Source organism: Hemitrygon akajei, chromosome 11, assembly GCF_048418815.1.
Source record: "Hemitrygon akajei chromosome 11, sHemAka1.3, whole genome shotgun sequence".
Classification (NCBI taxonomy): domain Eukaryota; kingdom Metazoa; phylum Chordata; class Chondrichthyes; order Myliobatiformes; family Dasyatidae; genus Hemitrygon; species Hemitrygon akajei.
In genome coordinates, this window is record NC_133134.1 from 56795553 (window position 1) to 56818326 (window position 22774).

Here is a 22774-nt window from a genome sequence, read left to right on the forward strand (position 1 = left end):
ACCACTGAGCAAGAGACTGTTCGCATAGAACTGAACAAGTTAGGTTAACTGAAGAAAATATCAAATCTGAAGATGTAGAAGAGTGCCAAATCACATTGCTTGTGAAGGAATCACTTACTAATGCAAAGACATCTGAGGTAGAGATTTTGATGATAGAATCTCCAGGGTCTGCTGTTATTGATACAAAGTGCACAAGTACAATGTGTGGAGAAAAATGGCTTGAAAGCTGTGTAAGTGAACTAAACCAGAATGAAGTGCAGAAACCGGTGAACACAGATCCACCCAGGAAAAAAGCATTCAAATTTGGAGATGGAAAGATTGTACAATCCACCAAAAAGAGTGAACATTCCCGTAAAAATAGGGCAGACAAAATGTTACATTGAAACGGAGGTGATACCAGTGAACATTCCATTACATTTGAGTAAATCTTCTCTTAAAAAAAAAAGTGGTACTGGATATGGAGAATGACCAAGCAATGATGTTTCAACAGCTAGTGTCTCTCGAGCTCACCAGCCCTGGACGTTACTGTGTGAACATTCTGGATAAAGGCATTACTGAGAACCAATGTGAGAATGAAGCACCAACTGTCACACAAAACATGACTATAGATGAGAAACATAATGTGTTACTCAAACTTCACAAGCAGCTTGGACACACTTCAATTGATAGACTTCAGAAACTGCTCAGGAGTTCAGGAAACAAAGATGCAAATTATTTTTCCATTCTAAAGCAGATAATTGACAGATGTGAGATGTGCCAAAAGTTTGGAAAGCCCAAGCCTGCAGTTGGTTTGCCACTAGCATCTGAATACAATGAAACAGGAGCCGTAGACCTACATGAACTGGAGCAAGGAGTGTGATACCTCCACATCATTGATGAGTTCACACGTTTCAGTACTGGTAGCATTGTAAACACAAAGAAACCCTCAGAGATAGGAAAAAAACCTCATCCATTCCTGGATAAGTGTATATGGCCCTCTTCAGAAAGTACTCAGTGATAATAGTGGCAAATTTAATAATGATGAATTTAGAGATACGGCAGAGAACTTTAACATTGACATTATGGCAAAGAATACCATGCAGAATATACACAGATATAGCCTATATCGATCGGCGTTGGGCCAGAATTCTAACCTTCCCTCTGTACTGGTTGAAAGACCACCTGCTCTAGAGGACCCTACAAGGAGTGAATGGCTTGGGAAAGATATTTCAGCACTGCATGCATTAAGGAAGGCTTCCACTGAAGCAGAGTGTTCAGAGAGAATTCGAAGAGCACCAAGGACACAGGACCCTCCTACAAATGACAAATATGAGGCAGGGGACACAGTGTATTACAAAAGAGCACACTGTACAGAATGTCAGTTGGCCAGGATGGACTTGTGGTATTCGTGAGACATGAAGGTACATATGTGAGAGTGTATCATTCCAGACTATGTAAAGCACAAACTAAAGACCATCAGAACTCCATGGAGAATGACACAAAAAAATAAAAAGCAATTACCTGGCACACTGTCACACAGCACAGACAAGAATGAGGAAAGTGCAGCTAAGGACCCAAACAGTGGCACAGACCAGACAGTGCTGGAGAGAGTGCAGCTGGGGACTCAGACTTTCCTGAACAGAAGTTATCACAAGTGCAAAGATAACATGGAAGTTTCAGTCTTAAAACAGGACAAACTGAGAAAGTTGTAGACCAAAACACTGGTATCTCATACAAAGCTGAGGTCTTAGGACGAGCAGGCAAAGCCACCGAGAGAAACAAGAGTTGGTACAACTCAAATTACCTAGAACCAGTCACGGTTGCTGGCGCTGCAGGGTCAGTTGACATGTCATGTGTTAACAGACTTCATATTGAATCAAGTATAGATCTGGGTGGACCATCTGAGAAATGTCAAAATGAAGAGGTCCTAGTAACTACAGAGGTGTCATTTGAATCTGCAAAACAGGATGAAATCAGAAGTTGGAGAAATAATGGAGTGTTGAAGAAACCAGAGACATTGGTCAAAAGACAGTGTCTACAAGATGGTTGTGTACCCTGAAAGGATCCCCTACAAAAATTATACAAAAATCACGTCTGGTCGCTAGAGGTTTTGAGGAACCGAACATAGAAGAACTCCAAAAAGACTCACCAACACGTGCATCAGAGTCTCTTGGACTACTTCTCCGTGATATGTCCAAAGCATTGGCAACCCCATTGCATGGACATGAAATTTGCATTCTTACAGGGAATGGGCCTCCTGAAGCCAGAAGTGAAGGAACACTGTGGAAACTCAAAAAGTATGTGAATGGTCCAGCAGATGCATCACTCTGCTAGTATAAAAAGAAGAAAATAACGTTGAAAACAGGTGAAAAGATGTCACATGTGGATCCAGCTGTTTTTTTACTGATAAAATTCAGGATATCATGTGATTGGAATACTTGCCTGTTATGTTGATGACTTCATATGGAGAGACTCACAAAAACTTCACCACAACAGTAATCCATCAGCTAAAGTCAGCCTTTCAGGTTAGACAGGAAGAACGTGACAGATTCTGCTACGTAGGGATAGACATCCTTGCTATTGATGGAACAGTACAACTGCACCAAGAAAGCTACATCAAGAATCTTCAGACAATCCGCATGGAATCCTGACGTGTCACACAACAGGGTGCACCCCTCAGTGAAGCTGAAGTGGAACAACTTAGGTCAAAGTTTGGTCAGATTCTAAGGCAGAGCAGACCTGACATCATGTTTGAGGCCTGCAACTTGGCATCCAGCACAATCTTCCTGATTGAGGTATTCCAGGGGGTTATTTTATTGTGCTGATGGGAGAAGAGGTAAGTTTTTCACCTCTCTATTGGCAACACATGCCAACAGAGAGGTGAAAATGGTGTTGTACGTAGTACATTGGCAGGAGAAACTCTTGCAATGTCTAAAGGTATAATAATGCAGTTTTTCTGTCCACTCTCTATTCTGAGCTTTTCCATGGTGACCCAAAGGAGGACAGTCTACAAATAACTTGTGTCACAGACATCTTTGGTTGATGCCATCAAATCCACCAAGCCAGTTACAGAGAAGAGGCTTTGTCCAAGCACAGAAAATTCATCAGGTGCTATGATCAAAGGGAACTTTGTAGACACAAAGGAACAACTAGCTCCAGCTCGTGCTGTTAAAGGCACTTAGTGAAGGCATTTGGTACCTGAAGAACTGTATTAACTTCAAGTGTTAGAACTAGTTCCCATATCAGAATGGACATTTGAATTGTTTTAAATTAAAAAAAAATATACACAAAAAGGATTGTTAAGTTCTGTTCTTTTCAACTATGTAAGTATTTAGTATGCATGCACACTCTCCTCGTTATGTGTGTGTGGAGGGAGATTGTGGTATATAAAGGTGGCGGCTCTCAGGTATTGAAGGGAGATGTTGAAAGTAAAGTTGTTTAAACAAAAGAAAAACATACCCTTGTTGTTTGGGTATTCACACAAGATGCTTTTCAATAGGCAGTGAGCCAGTGCTTAAGACTCCAGAGTATGCCAGGAATGTGGTCACAGACCAGAGGGTTCAATGCATTAAACAGAAGTTAACCCACCCTCAATCAGCTAAGAGATAAGCTAATTTACTCACCATTCCATCTCCAGTTATGTTACCAACAAAATCAACAGGACATTTCTCTCTATTGCAGACAGCACGCAGAAACTCAGAGTCCTTTGAACGCAAGAGGAGAGCATTGGATTCCTGATACTCTGCTCCCCACAGCTCCAGCACACTCAGAGTTGGATCACCCACCTGAAACAATGGAAAGATGTGCAGAATAACCCTCAACACACTCACTCAGCACCGTATTAAATAAACAACATGGTTTAGACCTACAAACACACCAACCCTCATTCCAGATCAAGGGTAGAATGAATCCATAAACACGTTGAGATACGTTGCATGCCCACCGCCAAAAATCAGCAAACACAGTTTTGAGGATAAATATGAAATGTACTAAAATAACGAAGGAGGCCTGGGAAGGAGGGAAGATATAAAAAGGAGAGAAAGAGTGAGGTAGTTCTCTTTTGGAAGGAGACAGCGAGGCTTTGAGAGAAAGTGCGGCAGCGGCCATTTTCAAATTGCTTCTCAGATCGGAGTTTTGAGAGGCGGGACTGCGCAGGCGCGTGAAGGAGGCCTGGGAAGGAGGGAAGATATAAAAAAGAACGCAGCCTTAAGCAGCGGGCAGCTTCGTTTGCGGGCAGCGGAGTGAGCCGGGAGCAGAGTGTAGGGCTTAGGCTCAGAGGGCTTAGGCGGAAGAGGGCACACTAGGCTTATCTTTTAGTTCTTGTTATTTTCAGTTATTCGGGAAGTATGAGTGTGAGGGCAGCTTGTTGTTCTCGGTGTCGGATGTGGGAGATCCTGGAGTCTCCGAGTCTCCCGGACGTCCACATCTGCGCCGAACTGCAGCTCCTGAGGGACCGAGTTAGGGAACTGGAGCTGCAGCTCAATGACCTTCGCCTGGTCAGGGAGAGTGAGGAGGTGATAGAGAGGACTTATAGGCAGGTGGTCACTCCGGGGCCATGGGAGGCAGATAGGTGGGTCACGGTCAGGAAGGGGAAGAGGCAGGTACTAGAGAGTACCCCAGTGGCTGTATCCCTTGACAATAAGTACTCATGTTTGAGTACCGTTGGGGGGGGGGGACAGCCTATCTGGAGGAAGTGACAGTGGCCGGGCCTCCGACACAGAGGACGGCCCTGTAGCTCAGAAGGGTAGGGATAGAAGAAAGAGGACCATAGTAATAGGGGACTCGATAGTCAGGGGTTCAGACAGGCGGTTCTGTGGAGGTGATGGGGAGTCCCGGATGGTAGTTTGCCTCCCTGGTGCCAGGGTCCGGGACGTCTCTGATCGCGTCCAAGATATCCTGAAGTGGGAGGGTGAGGAGCCAGAGGTCGCGGTACATGTAGGTACCAATGACATAGGTAGGAAAGGGGAAGAGGTCCCGAAACGAGAGTATAGGGAGTTAGGAAGGCAGTTAAGAAGAAGGACCGCAAAGGTAGTAATCTCAGGATTATTGCCTGTGCCACGCGACAGTGAGAGTAGGAATGGAATTAGGTGGAGGATGACTGCGAGGCTGAGGGATTGGAGCAGGGGGCAGGGATTCAAGTTTCTGGATCATTGGGACCTCTTCTGGGCAGGCGTGACCTGTTCAAGAAGGACGGGTTACACTTGAATCCTGGGGGGACCAATATCCTAGCGGGGAGGTTTGCTAGGGCTACAGGGCAGACTTTAAACTAGTAAGAAGGGGGGGGGGGCGGAAATCAATTTGAGGAAACTATGGGAGAGGAGGTTAGTTCACCAGTAGAGCAAGTAAGTAGACAGTGTGTGAGGGAGGAAAGGCAGGTGATGGAGAAGGGATGCGCTCAGCCCGAAGTTGTAGGGGAGAAGAAAGAAAAGGATAATAAATTTGAATGCATTGTTAGGGATAAAAAGAGAGGAGGAGGTGGAGAGTATCTTAAATGCATTTATTTTAATGCTAGGAGCATTGTAAGAAAGGTGGATGAGCTAAAAGTGTGGATTGATAACTGGAATTATGATGTTGTAGCTATTAGTGAAACATGGTTGCAGGAAGGGTGTGATTGGCAACTAAATATTCCTGGATTTAGTTGCTTCAGGTGTGATAGAGTAGGAGGGGCCAGAGGAGGATGTGTTGCATTGCTTGTCCGAGAAAATCTTATGGCGGTGCTTTGGAAGGATAGATTAGAGAGCTCCTCTAGGGAGGCTATTTGGGTGGAATTGAGGAATGGGAAAGGTGTAGTAACACTGTTAGGAGTGTATTATAGGCCACCTAATGGGGAGCGTGAGTTGGAAGAGCAAATGTGTAAGAGAGCAGATATTTGTAGTAAACACAAGGTGGTGATTGTGGGAGATTTTAATTTTCCACACATAGATTGGGAAGCTCATTCTGTAAAAGGGCTGGATGGTTTAGAGTTTGTGAAATGTGTGCAGGATAGTTTTTTGCAACAATATATAGAAGTACCGACTAGAGATGGGGCAGTGTTGGATCTCCTGTTAGGGAATGCGATAGGTCAGCTGACAGATGTATGTGTTGGGGAGCACTTCGGGTCCAGTGATCACAATAGCATTAGCTTCAATATAATTATGGGGAAGGACAGGACTGGACCTAGAGTTGAGATTTTTGATTGGAGAAAGGCTAACTTTGAGGAGATGTGCAGGGATTTAGAGAGAGTGGATTGGGTCAAGTTGTTTTTTGGTAAGGATGTAATAGAGAAATGGAGGTCATTTAAGGGTGAAATTATGAGGGTACAGAATCTTTATGTTCCTGTTAGGTTGAAAGGAAAGGTTAAAGGTTTGAAAGCGCCATGGTTTTCAAGGGATATTAGAAACTTGGTTCGGAAAAAGAGGGATGTCTACAATAGATATAGGCAGCATGGAGTAAAGGAATTGCTTGAGGAATATAAAGAATGTAAAAGGAATCTTAAGAAAGAGATTAGAAAAGCTAAAAGAAGATACGAGTTTGGCTTGGCAAATAAGGTGGAAGTAAATCCGAAAGGTTTCTACAGTTATATTAAAAGCAAGAGGATAGTGAGGGATAAAATTGGTCCCTTAGAGAATCAGGGTGGTCAGCTATGTGTGGAGCCGAGGGAGATGGGAGAGATTTTGAACGATTTCTTCTCCGGTATTCACTAAGGAGAAGGATATTGAATTGTGTAAGGTGTGGGAAACAAGTAAGGAATTTATGGAACCTATGACAATTAAAGAGGTGGAAGTACTGGCGCTTTTAAGAAATTTAAAAGTGGATAAATCTCCGGGTCCTGACAGGATATTCCCCAGGACCTTGAGGGAAGTTTGTGTAGAGATAGCAGGAGCTCTGACGAAGGTCTTTCAGATGTCATTAGAAACGAGGATTGTGTCGGAGGATTGGCGTATTGCTCATGTGGTTCCATTGTTTAAAAAGGATTCTAGAAGTAAGCCTGGCAATTATAGACCTGTCAGTTTGACATTAGTGGTGGGTAAATTAATGGAAAGTATTCTTAGAGATAGTATTTATAATTATCTGGATAGACAGGATCTGATTAGGGGTAGCCAGCATGGATTTGTGCGTGGAAGGTCATGTTTGACAAACCTTATTGAATTTTTTGAAGTAGTTACGAGGAATGTTGACGAGGGTAAGGCAGTGGATGTAGTCTATATGGACTTCAGCAAGGCCTTTGACAAAGTTCCACATGGAAGGTTAGTTAAGAAGGTTCAGTCGTTAGGTATTAATGCTGGAGCAATAAAATGGATTCAACAGTGGCTAGATGGGAGATGCCAGAGAGTAGTGGTGGATAATTGTTTATCGGGATGGAGGCTGGTGACTAGCGGGGTGCCTCAGGGATCTGTTTTGGGCCCAATGTTGTTTGTAATATACATAAATGATCTGGATGATGGGGTGGTAAATTGGATTAGTAAGTATGCCGATGATACTAAGGTAGGAGGTGTTGTGGATAATGAGGTGGGTTTTCAAAGCTTGCAGGGAGATTTATGCCGGTTAGAAGAATGGGCTGAACATTGGCAGATGGAGTTTAATGCTGAGAAGTGTGAGGTTCTACATTTTGGCAGGAATAATCCAAATAGAACATACAGGGTAAATGGTAGGGCATTGAGGAATGCAGTGGAACAGAGAGATCTAGGAATAACAGTGCATAGTTCCCTGAAGGTGGAGTCTCATGTAGATAGGGTGGTGAAGAAGGCTTTTGGAACGCTGGCCTTTATAAATCACAGCATTGAGTACAGAAGTTGGGATGTAATGTTAAAATTGTACAAGGCATTGGTAAGGCCAAATTTGGAATATTGTGTACAGTGGTCACCAAATTATAGGAAAGATATCAATAAATTAGAGAGAGTGCAGAGACGATTTACTCGGATGTTACCTTGGTTTCAGCACTTAAGTTACAGAGAAAGGTTGAACAAGTTAGGTCTCTATTCATTGGAGCGTAGAAGGTTGAGGGGGGATTTGATCGAGGTATTTAAAATTTTGAGAGGGATAGATAGAGTTGACGTGAATAGGCTGTTTCCATTGAGAGTAGGGGAGATTCAAACGAGAGGACATGATTTGAGAGTTAGGGGGCAAAAGTTTAAGGGAAACACGAGGGGGTATTTCTTTACTCAGAGAGTGATAGCTGTGTGGAATGAGCTTCCTGTAGAAGTAGTGGAGGCCAGTTCAGTTGTGTCATTTAAGTTAAAATTGGATAGGTATATGGACAGGAAAGGAGTGGAGGGTTATGGGCTGAGTGCGGGTAGGTGGGACTAGGTGAGATTAAGAGTTCGGCACGGACTAGGAGGGCCAGAATGGCCTGTTTCCGTGCTGTGATTGTTATATGGTTATATGGTTATAACGTCACATCCCCAAAATCACGAATCAGTGTCAGGGTAATTTTGCCAAATGCACCCTCCCCCAAAAAGCCAGATGAAATGTAGCTCAGAATGTCAAAGCAGCAGGAAGCTAACACTACACTTTCCATAATTTTTCAGCTATCCTGGTTACCATAATAACATGAGAATTAAAACATGATGGGGTGGAAGTAGCTACAGTCTAAACAACTATAGGTAAGTTGGTGGAACTTGTTCTAAGGGACTTAATAAACTTACAGTATCAGATTTAATATCAACTGCATATGTCGTGAAATTTGTTGAATTTGCTGCAACAGTACAGTGCAATACATAATAGAAAACACAAATTACAGTATTTAGTTAAATAAGTAGTGCAAAAATATAAATTAGTATGCCTAACGTTAATTGGTTTAACGTCCATTCAGAAGTGGCAGAGGGGAAGAAGCTGATACTGAATTGTTGACTGTGTGCCTTCAGGCTTCTTCCTGATGGTAGCAATGAGACCAAGGCATGATCTGGAAAGGCTCTGGTTAATCAGTGCCAGGCAAAGTGATTTGTTCAGGGAGAGTCCTGATGGACTAGAATGATTATATTTGGGAGAGAAACAAGTAGGTTTGATGAAAGGAGTGTGTCTGATATGATAAGACCTATAACACAAGGTTCAGTACTTGTTCCCCATAGTGACTTACATTTAAACACAAGGGCTACAATAAAGATGTCTCCAGATGACAAACACTTGCTGTATGGTCAACAACAGGAAAATATTAGTACTGTCAGTTAGAGAACCAAGAATGGAATGGTATAAGGTATGCATTGAGATATTACAGAAACAAGAGAAATAAAACAAAGAAACATAGAAAAATAATGCTGCTAAATCAATTCAATACCATCATGGCTGATCATCCTAATAGCCCTTTAACTTCTTCAGCTTCTAGGAGTCTATGCATATCATTCCTAAAGATACAGCAACCTGGTCCCCTAAGCCTACTGTGGTAGAGAATGCCACAGGTTCACCACTCTCCAAGTGAAGCAGTTGCTTATCTCAGTCACTAAAGCGTTAGCCCTTATCCAGAGACTCCAACCCTTGTCTGCACCCAGCTTGCGAGTAGCTCAGTATCTTGTATCTTTTTATAAACCTCTGCAAGTAGGGAAAGTGTTACAACTGCCCATCTCTTCCCACACCATCATTCAGGGCCCCAAACAGTCCTGTCAGGTGAGGCAACACTTCGCCCACAAGTCTGTCAGGGGCACAGTATCTGGTGCTCCGAGTGCAGTCTCCTTGACATCAGTGAGATCTGACATAGATTGGGGGGCCACTTCACTGAGCAACTTCACTCAACAGGTGGAATTTCCCAGTGGCCACCATTTTAATTCTACTTCACATTTAGACATGTCCGTCCATGGCCTCCACTACTGCCGTGATGAGGCCATTATGAGGTCGGAGGAGCAGCACTTCACTTCTTCTGGGTAGCCAACAATCTGATGGCATGAACATCAATTTCTCCCCTCTACCCCTTCTCTTTCAATCTTCTATCTGGCTGCCCTCTTACCCTCTTTTACCTGCTTATCTCTCTCTGGTGCCCCTTCTCCTGCCTCCCACCTCCCACCCCAATGGTCCCCTCTCCTATTAGATTCCTCCTCCTTCAGCCCTCAACCTTTCCCAACTATCAACTCCCAGCTTCTCACTTTATTCCTCTTCACCACCATCCATCCAAATTCCCCTCAACCATCACCTGTCAGTTTGTACTCCTTCCCCCCCTACTTTATTTTAGCTTCTTCACCCTTTTCCAGTCCTGATGAAGATCAAGCTTGAAATGTTTATTCTCACTATTGATACTGCCTGACCTACCAATTTCTTCCAGCATTTTGTGTGTTGCTCTTGCAGGCTTCTAGTTGTTCCAAAACAGGTCTATGCTCATCAGGAGCAACATGGTACTTAGGGCAAACACAAAAAAGTGGGTCCCCTTAGAGATCAAAGGAGTAATCAACGTGTGGAGCAGAGTGGATATGGGTGAAGTTCTGAGTGAATGCTTCTCTGTATTTGCCAAGGAGAAGGATGTGGAAGATAGAGTTTTGATTGGGGTTTCTTTTCTGCATATAATTAAGAATGATGAAGGGACGGTGGTGGACATCGGCTATATGGATTTTAGCAAGGCATTTGACAAGGTTTCACATAATCAGCTGGTCCAGATGATTAATGCAAGTGGGATCCCAGGTGAACTGGCCAGTTGGATCCAAAATTGGCTTGGTAATAGCAGGCAGAGGGCCATAGTGAAAGGAAGACCTTCCATTGGAAGGCTATTACAAATAGGATTGATGTAGATGGTTGTATTTGTGATTCTTATAAACAACTTGAACGTGAATGTGGGTCTCACTAATAAGCTTGCAGATGACATGAAAATTGTTGTTGTTTATGATGAGCAAGGTTGTCCAAAGATAGAGGATATAGATCAGACGGATGTTAGGGTGGAGTATTTGCAGAATCTAATCTCGACAAGTACAAGGTTGAAATGTCAAGGTAGGAGATATCTACTGAATGGTAGGATACAAGGATTATTGATGGATAGAGGGAAAGTGGCAACACAGGTAGATAGAATGGTGAAGAACATTATAGCATGCTTGCCTTGCCATGTCAGGGCACAAACAAAGTTGTGACATTATGTCGCACCTTTACAAAATACTTGTTAGACCACTTTAGAGCAGTTTTTGTTACACACTGAAGGATAAAGTTGCAGAGGAAATTCAAAAGGATATTGCCCATTTTGGAGGGCTTTTCTTATGGAGAAGCGATTGTATAGGCTGAGCTTGTTTTCCCTGGAGTATTGGAGGCCAAGTGTAACTTGACAGAGGCACAGATGTATTCTTAAAAAAATACCTGTCTACCCTAAAATAGAGTACTAAAAATAGCAGAACATAAGTTTAAGGTGCTTACAGAGGTGGCAACTGATTAAGTTGTGATAATAGTTTAAGAAATATTTAGTCAGGAATTCAATAGGCCAGACACTAAAGCAACGTAATGTGGGCAAATGAGATTAGTGCAGAAGGGAAAAAAGTTGGCATATTTGTGGTGGGTGAAAGGGCCCATTTCTGTAGCACTTGACTTTTATGGTGAACTTTTGTCTGCCTTTTCCTGGGCAAGGAGAACAAAATTGCACTCAGACCCTGCGTAACTACAGCAAGATATCCTTGCACCTGTGCTCAAAACTTCAAGCAAAGACCGTCAATACAACATTTGAATCTGAACTGATTGCACTATTTGCATATTTGTTTTTAGTGACTGCGTACAAGGATATCCAGAGCTCTCTGTACATCAGCATTTTGCAATCACAATGTAAATATACTCTATATACTCATGACTATGGCCAAATTCCACTTCAATTCCATTTATAAGTTTGCAGACAACATCTCTGCAGTGGGACAGATATCAAACAATGACAGGGTGGAGAACAGGGGTATTGGAGACTCTAGACCAGGGATTCCCATGGACCAATACCATTAAGCGATGGGACTACGGACCCCAGGGTGGGAACCCCTGTTCCAGTGGTATGGTGTCAACACAACATTTTCCTCAATAGCAGCTAATAGAAGCTAGTCATTGACTTGAGAGAGAAGGGTAGAGTATATTTGTGTCAATGGTGTGAGGTAGAGATCATTGAGACCTTTTAAGTTTCCAGATGTAAATATCACCAATTAGTCCCAGTCAATCCACATGAACACTATGGCTAAAAAAAGCAGACAACTTCCTCAGAAGGCTATGGAAATTCAGTATGCCAAGAGCTCCTACCAATGTTTATGATGCACATTAGAAAGCATCCTATCTGGATGTATCAATGTTTGGTAGGGCAACTGTGCTGCCCAAGACTGCAAAAAAACAGCAGAGTGTGAACACAGTCCAGTTGATCACACAAATCAACCTCCCTATCAATGACTCCATCTACACTTTCCACTGCCAGGGGAAAGCAACCAACACAATCAAGGCCACGCCCATCCTGACTGAGCTCCATTCTCCCCTCTCCCATCAGATAGAAAATACAAGAGCCTGAAGGCACAAACCACTAGACAAGGACAGCTTCTATCCCACTGTTATCAGGCTCTTGAACAGACCCTTCAAACATTAAAAGGTGAACTCCTGAACTCTTGATCTTCTAATCTAACTTACTGTGACCCTTGTACTTTGTTTCGCTGCGCTTCGATGTAACTACAACACTATTCAGCTTTGTCTTAATTTCACTACCTCTAAGCAATGCTATTTTATAGGCATGATCTGTCTCATGCATAACAAAAGCTTCCTGTATCTCAGTGCATGTGACATTAATAAACCAATACATCACATGCACAATTCCTGTGTATATTTTTTAAAAAAACACCTTTGATTGAGTCTCAGGGATGGATAATGCATAATAATGACGTTCTTCCCTCAGATAATTTCCCCCTTACCTTGAATTTGCTGGTGTATATCCTGGCACCTGCTGGTTCACTCAGCTCTTTCAAAACATTACCTAATGGAGTATTAAAGCGAGTACATCACATTCTGTAAATATCAGCATGGTAACTGCATGCACTGATAATAACCAAATATGTGTTCCATTTTCACCTCCATTAACTACTCTCACAACTATTCGCTCCTAATGGCCATATTCCTAATGGACCCAAACTCCTACTACCTTTATTCTCAACAGATCCAAACCCATATTTGGGGATTTGCTCATAAGACACAGGAGCAGAATTAGGCCATTTGGCCCAGTGAGACTGTTCTATTCAATCATGGCTGATTTATTATTGCCCTCAATCCCACTTTTCTGCCTTCTCACCACAAACTTTGACACTCTTATTAATCGAGAACCTATCAGACTCCCCTTTAAATATTCTGGTATAAATATTTAAATATTTATTATTGTGACAATAAGTCTCTTCCTCTACTCTCAAGTTCTGCTTTTCCTAATGCCTCTATCTGTGACATTGCTTCAGACACTCCTACTTGGCACTGCCTGATACCAACCCCATTCATTCCCCCCTCCCCCCGTTCACGTCTGACAGGTCCTCCCACTGCTGTCAATCACCCCACACTCAGCAGCACTAGTTAGTATACTCACCGTTGCCTCCAGCTCCCTGGTCATGAATGCTACAGATTGGGTTGCTCTGCTGTCTTTCCACACAGGCCCGGAGAACTCGGTTCATCTTCTGCTCCATCTCAGCATCACCTCGCTGCACTGCCCCAAAATCAAGTTCTGCCGTGTTGTCTCCCTGCACCTGAGGTGAGAATCCAGAAATCCTAATCATGAATAACCAAAATCTTCACAGGCCAATGCAGCTCATCTTGTGTCAATACACACATCAGTTCAATGTTACTAGTGCATTCTCACATCTGCTCATCATTACAAATACTGCTGATTCCATGCTTACACTGTCCCTGGCTGCACCCTACCCCAATTCCATCCACTGTTCCTTTCATGCAGCCAAGTTCACAGCCCACTCTCCCAACACCTAGAGAGTGCTTTATCCCCCCACTCCAGTGACTTCCCACACGTTTGTTTACAATCTGTCAACAGTCCTTTCCCTGTAATAACAACCACCTACTCCACTCCTAGCCATGAAAATGGCCACAAGGCACCTAATTCATCATTCCTGGTTTATGAGGGCTGTCAGATGATGTGGAGAGATAAAATTATATAAAATAACTATATGCTAAAAAAATTAAACAGTTGGGCTGAACTGAGGAAGATGATTTAGCTTAGACTGACAGTCAAAATGGGATAAAAAAGTTTGAGTGTTTTGAAAAGTAAAGCTAACATTGCAGTATTTTCAGGGGATTTCAAACTTCAGATTATTTGGTACAGTAACACAATCCTTTAAACAGAATGCAGTACAGCACAGGAAGAGGCCCTCCAGCCCACTATGTCTGCACAAATCATGATGCTGGTTTAACTAATTCAAGGGTCTGTCTAAATGACTCTTAAACATTGTATGATATGTGCTTCCACAACTCTCCCCGGCAGTGCATACTAGGCATCTGTCACATTGTGTAAAGTAACTTACCTCCCTCTCATCTTAAAGCGATGCCCTTTAGTATTTAACATTTCCAATTCCAGGGAAAAATATTATCTACCCTAGTGGTCACCAACCCATCGATCGCGATCGACTGGTTGATCTTTGAGACTTTCCCAGTAGATCCCGAAAAGAAAAATAAATACACAAATACTGTTGAGAGGTTTTCGTTCCGTTCTTTCTGTCCAGTGCGCATGCGTGTAGCTCCCCCGCACTACACAGTGTAATTCAGTGGTCCCCAACCACCGGGCCGCTGAGGAAACAATTCCTGTCCTCATTCCTTGTCATGCTCACTGTTGAACTTGAACGCACGCGACTTCATCAGTCACCTAAACACAGTGATACTGTTGCGCCAGGGATCACTGGTTGATTTCGTGTGGCCGGCGATAACCGCCATTGCTGCTGACCTGGAGCGCGGACAGATGGGCTCCGCCTCTAAACCTGTTTAGCACACCGAATGTACGTGGGGAACCCAGTGCTAAAATATTTGCAGACGACCTAATTCGGGCTCAGGGTTTTGTAAGTAGCAGAGCAGCTACCTTGCTGCGATCTACTGAAACAAACTTTTGTCGGCCGATAGATCCTACAAGGGGGGGGCGGGCGGGCGCTCTGTCGCACTCCTCGCTCGGTCGCTCTCTCCAGACTGTGACCGCCACAACCCAGCACGGGGACCTCCAGCCCTGACCTTGTCCTCTCACCTCACCCACGACCAGCCGCACCTGGCCAAGGTGGCTGGTGGCGGGCGGGAAGCTGTACTTCGGGCTGGGAGGTTGTCTAATGAGGCAATGAAGCTGTGGCGACCCACTTTCTGCGCAGGCGAACCGGCTCACAAATAGCCAGTGCGCGGGGAGAGACTTTGGTAATGCACCTCTGATGTCATTTCCGCCCGGAGAGGGCAGGCGCTAGGGATTAAATGCCAGCGCCATGAAGTTTGAATAAACTAGTCTCGAAACGACTTACCGACTGCGTGTCATTATTTCAGCGCTGTGTGTAGCACATCGCTACAAAGCCCTCAAAATCAAAACTGCTTTGACACCCTGAGTCCAAGCACCCTGCACTTAGAGACAGACCCGTTGAGTTTTTTCAGCGGAAAAAACGTGAGCAAGTGGAACAGCAGCTAAGTGCCGAGAGCCGCGAAAACTAAATAGACTGGACATAAGGAACTGCTTCGAGTATCGCTGTATTCCCGTTGTGTTTAACACCCCCCCTCCCGTCAGCCGGTCCGCAAGAATATTGTCAATATTAAACCTGCCCGCAGTGCAAAAAAAGGGTGGGTACACCTAGTGTTTATATATTATTTCTACTTCCGGGTTGCGGGGTTTTACTTTTGGTCTTTTCTGCCCCAGTGCGCATGCACGTAAACTAATTGATCTGGGGTCGATCTTGCCTTTCACTAAGGCCAAGGTAGGGGATCTTGGGCTTAAAAAGGTTGGTGACCACTAATCTACCCTAAAAGAGGTTCAAGATAAATTTCTGAAATGAGAGAGAGAGATGCCGTTCTGGGCAGTCTCAGGGAATGCAAGGGGCAGCAATGGAACAGTGTCCTTCTGGCAGTTGAATATAACTCCATTCCAGCCGGCCTAGCTATGCACAGAGGCAAGGATAAACCAGGACTTGAAGCCAAGGGAGGAGAGGCTGAACTACGAAGCTTTGTTCACTTGACGCAGTGTTGGAACACAGCATGGCATTCGAGGTAGGACTCACTCACAGTAAAGATATTGAAATAATAGAGCAGGACAAGCCAAGATAGGAGGAATTTTAAGCCACATGCTGAACACTCAACAATGTAGAAAACCTAGTGGCTGTACCCTTCGTATGTGAAAAGTTTTCAACTCAGTCCAAACGTAAGAGCAGAGAGACCCCAACACTCAACTGTCCAATGGTGTCAGGATTGAACAACTTCTTCCACTGAAAAAGACACAATGGTCCAAGTGGCAGTTTCCTGTTATTCTCTGATGGAACTCTGACAGCCTCAGAAGGGATTGTGCACCCTCATTCAGCAGATCCTGGCTGGCTCTGCCCTCACAGCCTGTACTTCACCTGCAGCCCTCACAGCTAGTACTGAAATTCCCTCACGCTGGTGCCCACTCCCTCACTGATTAACCTCAGATACAAGAATAAATTGACTTGATATCTTGCCTGAATGGAAGATGCAGCCCCTCCACCCACACCGATTCGATACACAGGGCCTCCGATCTTCACCACCTCCATCCCTGAAAATAGACACAAATCAGGAGTTAGACTAACATTACTGGATGCTACTAACAGGTCCCAGTCACACACAGGGCAAGGTTAAATCAACTGCCAGGAAGTGAACTTGGGCTGTGGTCACATTTACGTGGGATAGGCTCAACACATGGGCCATGCTCATATCAGGAACAAATTGCCCACTCCCACCTCCATCCCAAAGCCATCACAACCCACATACACATATCCGAACCCAAAGATATTCCCAACCCACAACTAGACCACATGCCCAACCTACCCGAACCCATAAGGGCAACACACCCATTGCCACCTGCAGCTCCAAGATACACCCTCATCTGATGAATTGTTTTAACTATATCCATGACCATTCCAACTCTTGATGCCTGCCCTCCAATCCCACATCCTGAAAGAAGTCAGGGGAACACCCACATCCACCCAGTCGATGCCTTCTTGATTAGTCAGGACATGAGCGTTATGGGGAGAAAGCAGGAGATTGGGGCTGAGAGGGAAATGGATCAGCCTTGATGAAATGGCGGAACAGACTCGATGGGCTAAACGCCTAATTCTGCTCCTATATCTTATGGTCTTATCCATCTATTGCACAAAAATCCTAACTAAAATCCTGCATACTCATCCCGGAAGAAAGTCAATGGGCACAACTCACCTGGCTACCCTGGCAAAGAGCACTGCCTAGTTCAAGTGCTCCCATGTGCTTGGCTACAACCTTAGGCACATGTGCCCTCCTACTACCCCACCCAATGGCCAATGGAGCCAGTCACACTGCTAAACAATACCAGACACTCAGTGGCACGTACCCAACAACCCCTATGTCCACTCACAGATAATTAATCGCCCTCTTGTCCAGTCACACTCCTACCAAAAGTCACCTTGCCAATCATTAGTCCACTCCTTATTCTACATCACTTACACTCTGGCCCAATTTACTCTCAACCAAATCCACAATCGCCAGCAAAGCACAGAAGCACTCAGACATTACTACCACTTGTCCAGCATCAGCCAAACAAGACACACCTGGTTCAGGCTGTTCCTTTCGGACATGTTGATCTTCAATGGTTCCAATACCAGCACTGAACATAATGGGTTTAATCCACTCCCTCCTCTCCCCACTGGGGAGTATCATTCCAAATGAGCGGGCAAATCCTGGAATAAAAAGAAGATCAAGCACACTGGAAGAGAAACATGATGCAGCAGCTAACTGGGGGCAAGAGCAGAGGTCAGACAGATACAAGGCTCTATCTGCTGCTGACTAGAGACAACAGTTAAATGGATTCCAAACAGATCTAGATCAACTGCCAGGCCCCAAGCAAATCCAATGCACCCAGCTGCTAAGACCTTACTGCTGCTTGGAACGTACTTCAACCAGGTCCTACCTGCCAAGACTGGCTCTCCAAATTTATTGCCATAATCTGAAGCTCCATTACTGGCCTCAATCACCACTTCCAGTGGCCGTGCAAAATTTCCAGGGTGGGTGAAAGTTTGGTCTTCCCAGGGTAGCTCATAACCTGCAACAACAACCACAACATCAAATTAAAGTGTACCTACTTTACAATCTTATGCAGATGTGCCAGAAGGACAAAAATTGAAAGCTCAAGGGAAGATGGCCTAAGCTTTAAGCAGCTATTTCTTGCACGCCAAGGTGATCACATTGCAAGTACAGCACAGAGTAGCCAGACACAGGAGAAAGTGAGAGAGAAGACTGAAGTATGTAATGCTTTATGAATAACCAATCAGAATCAGGCTGAATATAGTTATGGAGGTAGGGGGGAGAGAAGAGAAATGCAAAGGAAACCAAAGTGAATAAATAGTGATAAAAACCATGGGAAGATACCCAAAAGCATTTTATAAGAATGTGAAAGGCAGACAGGATTTAAGGATGATTATGGCACTGAGGCACAAGGCATAACGGGTACACTCCATACTCACAGGTGTATGGTAAGAGGATGTTGCCAAAATCTCAGTAAAAGGGGCAGGTGAAAATTGATTAGGTGGTACTGGGTCTGCTCCTCTCAAAGCAACTTAAATTTGTCAATGAAGTTACAGAAGGAATGCAAAAGATGTTTGTTATGCCGACTTTTTTTTGGAAAAGACAGCCAAAAATGTCGCACACAACAGCAAAACCGAGGCCTGCAAATTGTAGGGTCATTTGTAACATGATATGAAATTGGCTTAAAGGCAGAAATGGGACTATTGCCAAATGATGGAAATGGGTACATGGCTGACACTAAGTTTTAACAGTGAGGAACAGATTTCAAGAGGCCAAAATAGGTTGGTTGAATGACCAAACAAGAGGCAAATAAAATACAGAAAAGTACGTTTTGCGGAAAGATCAGACAGAACAATGAAAACTCAAAGACATACTTCAAGGAGCACAAGAACGAGGACATTAATTTAACTCCTAAAAATGGCAAGGAATGCTGAGAGACCAAGTTGGAAAACACATCGGAACCTAGATTTATATAACACAAAGGAGAGTTGAACCAACATTATCCACCGTAGGCCACAAGTGAAAGACTGTCTAATTTTGATCATACATTAGGAAAGATGTGAAAGTCCTACACCAAGCCCAGAATGAACTTAGGAACATAGAGCTGCTTTAAATATGATAGCTAGAGGGAAGTTGTTACCATTGGATGATGGTTCAAAGATCAGGAAATTAACATTCTGGTCAAATGACAAAAGGGACCAGGAAGAAAATTTTGTTTTTACATTGTTCAGTCCTGCTGAAGGGTCTTAGCCCAAAACACCGACTGTACTCTTTTCCATAGATGCTGCCTGGCCTGCTGAGTTCCTCCAGTATTTTGTGCACGTTGCTTTTATGTAGATGTTAGGATCAGGAGATCACCACTTGTAAGCAGGGCCGCACACAAGTTTCACCACCTTCAAAAGGGAGCTGTTATGTATTTGAGAGAGAATGGATTTGTGGTACAATTGGAAAAGAACAGCTTAATGGGATAATTCTACTGGGAAACTGCAAAGATTCAATGGACCGAGTGATTTGTTGTCCAATTATTCTACAACTCTATTTTATGACAGCCACACTAATAAAACAGAAGTTAGTCAAGCCCCAAAGCTACCACTGTTTTAGTCAATGATTGAAGTAGATCTCACGTAATCTGCTTTGGTAATTATGGACAATAAACAGATACCAAAACAGTTTAAAGTTGATGTAGAATCAGATACTCTGCTGGTATCTGCTTTAGTGACAGATAAAGGCACCAGATACTGACACCATTGAGAAAAGTGCATAGGATCTTAACATGTTTAAAATTAGAGGCATAAAAAAAGTCATGATGAACTGGTTCAGCCACACTAGGAAATGTTTCTAGGTGTCATACTTCAGAAAAGTTGTTTAGCTTTAAAGAGGATGCAGAAAAGATTTACTAAAATTATTTTGGTTATGTTAATTATATGTACTGACCAGAGAATCTGCGGTTGTTCTTCTATGCAGGATATTAAGAGGAATAGACAGAGTGGACAGCCAGCACCTCTTCCCCAGGGCACCACTGGTCAATACAAAAAGACATGGCTTTAAGGTAAGGGGAGGAAAGTTCAAAGGGGGTATTAGAGGAAGGTTTTTTACTCAGAGTGGTTGGACTGCCTGAGTCAGTGGTGGAGGCAGATACACTAGTGAAATTTAAGAGACTACTAGACAGGTATATGGAGGAATTTAAGGTGGAGGGTTATATTGGAGGCATGGTTTAAGGGTCAGCACAACATTGTGGGCCGAAGGGCCTGTACTGTGCTGTATTGTTCTACGTTGAAACAGAGAATCTGGTAAACAAATTTACTGAATATAAGAAGGGAACTATTCCCATTGGAAGGGTCAAGAGTCAGGGTCACAGGGTGATGGCAATCTACAATAAACCAAAAATGAGGAAAACCTTTTCCTTCTAAAAATAATGAGAAGTTGGGACCTGAAACAAACTGCCAGGAGGATAGCAGGTGCAAATTCAATTGCAGTATCCAATAAAGAAAATATTCCCTGGAATATGGGGAGAGTGGTGGTTGGGGTGGGGGAAGAGAGGTGGGACCAACTGGATCTTTCTTACCACAGAGCTAGCATGGGCACAGGCTGAATAGACTTCCGCACTCCAACCATCACAACTCTCAATTCTGCTAGTGAGTGACAGGTACTATACATGCCGCAAATACGGAGACACTGATAAGACACCCATGATTTTCTCTCTCAGTATAATTTATGATGATTTTGATAAAGCCTCATGTGATGCAAAAGCTAGTGGGGAAGTTGTGCCCAAAAAACACAATATGAATAGCAAAGAACAATGGACTAAAAATTAAAAAAAAAAATTAAGTGATGACAAAACTGTTTACATTGGGATTCCACAACAGGACTGTTCGATTCTTTGCTTCATGTATGTATTAATGATTTAGATGTAATTGTAGCAGCCACCATTAAAAAATTTGCAGAGCATGAAAAAACTGTAGATTTCCCAAGCAGAATGGAAAATGTGGAATTACGTGGGCGGCCAGGCAGCAGCCAAGAAAAGAGAAATAGTGTATGAGATTTCAGGAAGGTGGTCATTTTTGAAGAGTGAGAGGTCATGCTCTGGGTGAGGCCAGAGATCTCATGATAAACGGATCAATGGGAACACACGTCCATAGGACCTCAGAAGGAAGCCCCAAGTGATCGAAAGGGAAAAGGTAAAGCTTAGCCTGTTGGCTGAGGTACAGAATACAAGAGATGCCATGCTAGAAATGTATAAAATACCAGTTAGGCTGCGTAATAGGAAGCAGATTAATGCACCAGAGGGGATTTCATCACATTTTCAAAAACTAACACATACAAGGACACAGGCAGACCTTGAGAATTTCAGAGTGATTTTCCTGTTCCCTACCTTGTGATCTTAAATAACTTTTTAACCAGGAGTATTGCATGCAGCCCTGATAGGCAACAATAGGAACAATGTGTTTAAGCTAGAGGATGCAGATGTTGCCTGGATTGGAGGCCATGAATAACAGGAGATTAGATCGGCTGGGTCTATTTCTCCAAAGTGAAGGAGGGTGACAGGAGACACAATGATAGGGTAAATAGCCAGCATTCACTTCCCATGGTAGACATGTCTAAAATCAGAAAAAGGAGAGAAAGAGGCTTTAGAAGAAAAAGAGATTTTTCACACATAGTATCTGAAATGAGCTGTTAGAGTAGGTGGGGGAGGCAGGAACACTTAACAATTGCTTAAAGAGGAACCTGGACAGGCACTTGAATGAGCAGGCCAGAGAGATATGGAATTAATATAGAGAGGTACAGTGGCCAGCATAGATGAGGTGGGCCGAAAGGCCGTTTCCATGCTGTAAAACTTTATCATACCACCTGTCAGGACACAGGTGAGCACACAATTTCATGTTGGACGGTGCAATAGCCTACAGGGCAGCTAACCATGAGCTGGAAATGGCATTTTTTGGCTGGTGGGTCAAATGGCTTCCCTCTTCTTCCCCCCTGCCCCCGCCAAATGATTCAGTGCTCACTGATACCATTCAGAGATAAACTGTAGCTAGACCGCAAGCCACACCTGGGTAGAGCAGATTCCCAAAGCAGTAACCAGCTGTCCCTGCAATCACATGTGCCCCTCGACCTGTGCACTGGACATCCCGTATCCGACCTCCTGTTCCTGTAGTTGCACCGCTGAATGGAGCCACACCTGAAACAATGGAAGACATCAACCCAATGAGATAGAGCTGTGAGTGCAACACTACACGATCAGGAGAATCCAGCCTCTTTAGTTGTAGTGCTCCCTCACATCAACACTGACCGGTGGGAAAGTTGTGTGTTTCAGCAGTGAAGATTATATGCCTCTTGGCTTCATGAATCTCTATGTTGCTGGCTTGAGATCCGTTACTGGGGTAGAGAGATTCAACACTTTTGCCTTCAATAGCACTGTGGAGAAAGACAAAATAAACTTCACGCTCATGAAATCTCTAATCATGCAGTTCTCTCCCACTTTTAACTATCCAACATTCCTAATTCCTGCCTCACATATCCCCTTATTCTCACCCTCACTACCATCTCCCCATTCTCTCCACCTCATTTCCATCCTTGTACCCGAGTTCCAAAAGTGACACTCCACTCCTACCATCCTTTCTCGACCCAAAATCCTGAGATTGTCTCCTAAACCACATCCTTGTCTTCTTTTCCT

The 22774-nt window shown here is 43.7% G+C and overlaps 1 protein-coding gene across 2 annotated transcripts in view; it reads right to left on the reverse strand.

Moving 5' to 3' along the window:
• pfas (phosphoribosylformylglycinamidine synthase) overlaps positions 1–22774 on the reverse strand; it is a 47554-nt gene that overhangs the window by 16251 nt on the left and 8529 nt on the right. For both annotated transcript variants that reach the window (XM_073060925.1, XM_073060926.1), the window contains 8 exons: positions 22391–22515; positions 22151–22279; positions 17990–18121; positions 17631–17759; positions 16530–16603; positions 13439–13595; positions 12783–12844; positions 3603–3764 (listed from right to left, as the gene is read on the reverse strand). In XM_073060925.1, the coding sequence (XP_072917026.1) occupies positions 3603–3764; positions 12783–12844; positions 13439–13595; positions 16530–16603; positions 17631–17759; positions 17990–18121; positions 22151–22279; positions 22391–22515 (970 nt within the window). The remainder of the gene's footprint in view (positions 1–3602; positions 3765–12782; positions 12845–13438; positions 13596–16529; positions 16604–17630; positions 17760–17989; positions 18122–22150; positions 22280–22390; positions 22516–22774) is intronic.